A 5,000-nucleotide genomic window follows, 5' to 3' on the forward strand; every position below is an offset into this window, starting at 1 on the left:
CAAAAATAGACATTCAGACACCTAAAACAGAATAAACAAACACGTGGACAGCTGAGCACACAGGGCACTTATACATAAACCAACTAATAATTTAGTACAGAAATTAGAGAGTCTTACCACAACGGGAGACTTCCGTCCAGGGCCTGCACACATTTCTTGAAGATTTGTGTTGCAGCTTTGCTTGTGGACGTTGAACCCACACACTGCAATATAATAAAGTTAGGAGAGACTAGCAGTTGTAATGCAGACAATACTATCTGAGATTAGTAGTAGACTATTGTATTGGAGGGATGCATCTCACAATACACTAGACTATTGTATTGGAGGGATACATCTCTCAATACACTAGACTATTGTATTGGAGGGATGCATCTCACAATACACTAGACTATTGTATTGGAGGGATACATCTCACAATACACTAGACTATTGTATTGGAGGGATGCATCTCACAGTACACTAGACTATTGTATTGGAGGGATGCATCTCACAATACACTAGACTATTGTATTGGAGGGAAGCATCTCACAGTACACTAGACTATTGTATTGGAGGGATGCATCTCACAATACACTAGACTATTGTATTGGAGAGATGCATCTCACAATACACTAGACTATTGTATTAGAGAGATGCATCTCACAATACACTAGACTATTGTATTAGAGAGATGCATCTCACAATACACTAGACTATTGTATTGAAGAGATGCATCTCACAATACACTAGACTATTGTATTGGAGGGATGCATCTCACAATACACTAGACTATTGTATTGGAGAGATGCATCTCACAATACACTAGACTATTGTATAAGAGGGATGCATCTTACAATACATTAGACTTCAATGGGTTCGTATACATCAAGTGCAAATGCTGTCTGAATCACAATTCGTTTACCTTGGCACTGGTAGCCTTGGAAACCGAACCCCCATAAAAGGCCATCACAATGATCACAAAATGTTGGGTAATGGTAGTGATTTGCAACAAATTCGTGGCCACTTATTACATGTACCTAGTAAACAAATGTCACTACATAATAAAACAATCATGTTGAACAGACGAACCAAATACTGGGCACATGCACAATAAACAGACAAACAGACAGATAAACAGAAACACAGACAAACAGACAGACAAACAGACAGATAAACAGAAACACAGACAAACAGACAGACAAACAGACAGACATACACACAAACAGACAGAAAAGTAGACAGACAACTAAACAGAAAAACACATAAACAAACACGAACAAAAACAGTGTAACAAACAGTTTTAGCTCTGACCTTCTTGTTCTTGAATAAGCCACTGCTCTTGGTCGTAAGTTTCACTGTATTGGTAAAACTGGCCAACCGATTCGCATCAGATTTCAGCTGTCACATTGACAAAAAATCAAGCACACACACACACACACACACACACACACACGAAAACAGCACATTAATCAATACCTTCAGTTTTACACCAACATCTTGTAGAAAAATGGCCAAACACGATGCCATTGCCTCTCTACAGACACACACAGTGACACACATACACACATGTATTCCACATGTTCTCCACTTTATGACAGTGGCATACCTTTTGTTCTTGGTCTGAGGTGATTCATCACCATGACTACTGAAACACATACACACATATATGTAATTCACATGTTTGACTATTGAGAGAATGAGACGAGTGCATACGAAGTCATCTGTTGTAAAGGCGGAAGAAGCAACTGGCTAATCACTTCTACGTAGTTGCTTTTGGGTAGATGTTCTATCATAACAATAATAATATACATTAACACGATTGTACCCACATTTTTCAAGTAAAAATGTAAACAAGCCGCTAATTGGCAAATACAGATGAACAGTAACACAGACAGACAGACAAACAAACAGACAGACAGACAGACAGACAGACAGACAGACAGACAGACAGATGGACAGAGAGATGGACAGACAGACAACAGACAGACAGATAGACAGACAGATGGACAGACAGATGGACAGACAGACAGACAGACAGAGGCAAATGGACAGACAGACAACAGACAACAGACACACAGATAGACAGACAGACGGACGGATGGACAAACACAGACAGACAGACAGACAGACAGACAGACAGACAGACACAGTCAACATATGCACAAACACACATGGCCAGGCAACGCTATAGCATAGGAATTAACAGCGTCTGTCCACTATCGCACAACTCACCAGACAGAACCGTGTCACCAAACATACTACCAAGACCAAGTGCTCTCTTAGCTCTGAACACGCTGAGTTGTCGAGCGACGACAGCAAACGCACACTCTCTACAAACACAAAACAACACTCATATAAACACAACAAAATCTATAAAACAATCAGATGGACAGACAATCGCACAAACAAAAAAATAAGCAAGCAAACTGACTCACCGTGCTTTGCTGAATACTACGTGTAGTGATTCGTCGGTAGCGCTTTTAGACTTAAAAGTTGATTCTGTTCAAACACACAAGTTTGTGATGATCAACAAGTTGACGACATAGAAACAAGTTTACCAATGTGCTTCACAATAGCAGACTCGATATCAAGCTTTAACGGCTAACAAAGAGTGACAAGTTTCAAACTATGGCATAAAGACTGTATTGCAGTGTGCTCTAATGTATTGTGAGATGCATCCCTCCAATACAGTAGTCAGTGTATTGTGAGATGCATCCCTCCAATACATAGTCTAGTGTATTGAGAGATGAATCCCTCTAATACAATAGTCTAGTGTATTGTGAGATGCATCCCTCCAATACATAGTCTAGTGTATTGAGAGATGAATCCCTCCAATACAATAGTCTAGTGTATTGTGAGATGCATCTCTCCAATACAATAGTCTAGTGTATTGTGAGATGCATCCCTCCAATACAATAGTCTAGTGTATTGTGAGATGCATCCCTCCAATACAATAGTCTAGTGTATTGTGAGATGCATCCCTCCAATACATAGTCTAGTGTATTGAGAGATGAATCCCTCCAATACAATAGTCTAGTGTATTGTGAGATGCATCTCTCCAATACAATAGTCTAGTGTATTATGAGATGCATCCCTCCAATACAATAGTCTAGTGTATTGTGAGATGCATCCCTCCAATACAATAGTCTAGTGTATTGTGAGATGCATCCCTCCAATACAATAGTCTAGTGTATTGAGAGATGCATCTCTCCAATACAATAGTCTAGTGTATTGTGAGATGCATCCCTCCAATACAATAGTCTAGTGTATTGAGAGATGCATCTCTCCAATACAATAGTCTAGTGTATTGTGAGATGCATCCCTCCAATACAATAGTCTAGTGTATTGTGAGATGCATCCCTCCAATACATAGTCTAGTGTAGTGAGTGTGTGTGTGTATGTGTGTGTGTGTGTGTGTGTGTGTGTGTGTGTGTGTGTGTGTGTGTGTGTGTGTGTGTGTGTGTGTGTGTGTGTGTGCTTGGTTGCATTGTAGTTTGTATTGTAGTTTGCTTTGTAGTTTGCATTGTAGTTTGCATTTTAGTTTATGTCGTAGTTTGCTTGTAATTTGCCTTGTGCTTTTGATGACAGTTCTGAAAAATATATATATTGAGAGATGCATCCCTCCAATACATAGTCTAGTGTATTGTGAGATGCATCCCTCCAATACAATAGTCTAGTGTATTGAGAGATGAATACCTCCAATACAATAGTCCAGTGTATTGAGAGATGCATCCCTCCAATACAATAGTCTAGTGTATTGTGAGATGCATCCCTCCAATACAATAGTCTAGTGTAATGTGAGATGCATCCCTCCAATACAGTAGCCTAATGTTCAGTGAGATGCATCCTTCCAATACAACACACACAACTTACTGCGGTCAACAAAAAGAATGTCTGATAAATGTCATTTGCCATGCGTTTGAGGTCCTTAGTGCCTTGATACCTCTGATAGACACCACTGACTAAGTAAAAAAACTACACAAAAAACAAAAAGTCATAAAAAATCCTGAACAATACAAAACAAAACTGCAAATACCAAATTGCTTGGATCATGACTTGTATCACTGATGAGATAATTAACAAAGACGGCTAAATGTGCTACAGAATAAAAACAATGTGAGAAAACTTGACAATATTATTACAACATCTTGCACTGCCCACACACCTGGCATCTTCTCTAGTAAAGCCAAGTCACTAAACGGTCCCGTAGAATCATCAGTCTTCTGTAAATTAATATCAATTAGTGCACACAAGCAAGTCTGCAGGCAAATGCGAGTGGACATGCAGCAAGACAGGCATGGACATCATCATGTATAACATAATCATGCATACCATGTCTTCGTCTTCGTCTGATGCATCAATGCAGATATTTGCCACTGAATTGTGACTGACGTCACTGACGGTCGTATTGAAGTCTAGCGTACTGCCTGATCTACCATCGCTGTTTATTCTGACTGTGTGTCCGTTGCTACACAAAGGACTGAGAGGGCTGTCAGGCTGTGATGAACTAGAACTCTTCTTTGATTTCTGTAGCAAGAAATAAGATTAACATAAGTTAATATCAATTAGTTGTTGCAACTTGCCCGTTTTCGTTTTCCTATAGGCGTGCCTGTCTTGCTGTCTGGCATACTGGTGGTGGAGACGCTCCTATCTACTGCCACTGAATGCCGTTCCATTGCAGCAACAGAAGACTCCTCGCTTGTGCTCACAGCCTGACTAGCAACTGGTTGCTACATAAAACGGTTAGAACAAATTAATAGATAAGTAGAGCAAGCAGACAGACAAACAAACATACAGACAAACATACAGACAGACAGACAGGCAGACAGACAGACAGACAGACAGACAAGCAAACAGAGACAGACAAGCAAACAGACAAACAGACACGCAAACAGACAGACCGACAGGCAGACAGACATACAGAGAAACAGACAGACAGACAGACAAATAGACAGACAGATAGGGCAGTGCCTGAGACAGGGAAACAGAAAAACAATGCTACATACAATTGCATGCTGTAA

The 5,000-nt window shown here is 40.0% G+C and overlaps 2 protein-coding genes across 2 annotated transcripts in view; both read right to left on the reverse strand.

The window, feature by feature from the left end:
• Window positions 1–1,743, reverse strand: part of LOC134176937 (uncharacterized) — a 4,079-nt gene extending 2,336 nt beyond the window's left edge. Inside the window, exons 1-5 of the mRNA XM_062643625.1 lie at window positions 1,586–1,743; window positions 1,456–1,513; window positions 1,291–1,377; window positions 902–1,016; window positions 118–203 (exon numbers count right to left, since the gene is read on the reverse strand). Of these exons, the coding sequence (XP_062499609.1) occupies window positions 118–203; window positions 902–1,016; window positions 1,291–1,377; window positions 1,456–1,513; window positions 1,586–1,635 (396 nt within the window). The 5' untranslated portion in view covers window positions 1,636–1,743. The remainder of the gene's footprint in view (window positions 1–117; window positions 204–901; window positions 1,017–1,290; window positions 1,378–1,455; window positions 1,514–1,585) is intronic.
• Window positions 1,609–5,000, reverse strand: part of LOC134176936 (rho guanine nucleotide exchange factor 12-like) — an 8,978-nt gene continuing 5,586 nt past the window's right edge. The window contains exons 11-19 of the mRNA XM_062643624.1: window positions 4,563–4,709; window positions 4,312–4,506; window positions 4,145–4,202; window positions 4,016–4,077; window positions 3,853–3,954; window positions 2,538–2,580; window positions 2,415–2,478; window positions 2,212–2,309; window positions 1,609–1,765 (exon numbers count right to left, since the gene is read on the reverse strand). Of these exons, the coding sequence (XP_062499608.1) occupies window positions 1,665–1,765; window positions 2,212–2,309; window positions 2,415–2,478; window positions 2,538–2,580; window positions 3,853–3,954; window positions 4,016–4,077; window positions 4,145–4,202; window positions 4,312–4,506; window positions 4,563–4,709 (870 nt within the window). The 3' untranslated portion in view covers window positions 1,609–1,664. The remainder of the gene's footprint in view (window positions 1,766–2,211; window positions 2,310–2,414; window positions 2,479–2,537; window positions 2,581–3,852; window positions 3,955–4,015; window positions 4,078–4,144; window positions 4,203–4,311; window positions 4,507–4,562; window positions 4,710–5,000) is intronic.

This window comes from Corticium candelabrum, chromosome 3, assembly GCF_963422355.1.
Source record: "Corticium candelabrum chromosome 3, ooCorCand1.1, whole genome shotgun sequence".
Classification (NCBI taxonomy): Eukaryota; Metazoa; Porifera; class Homoscleromorpha; order Homosclerophorida; family Plakinidae; genus Corticium; species Corticium candelabrum.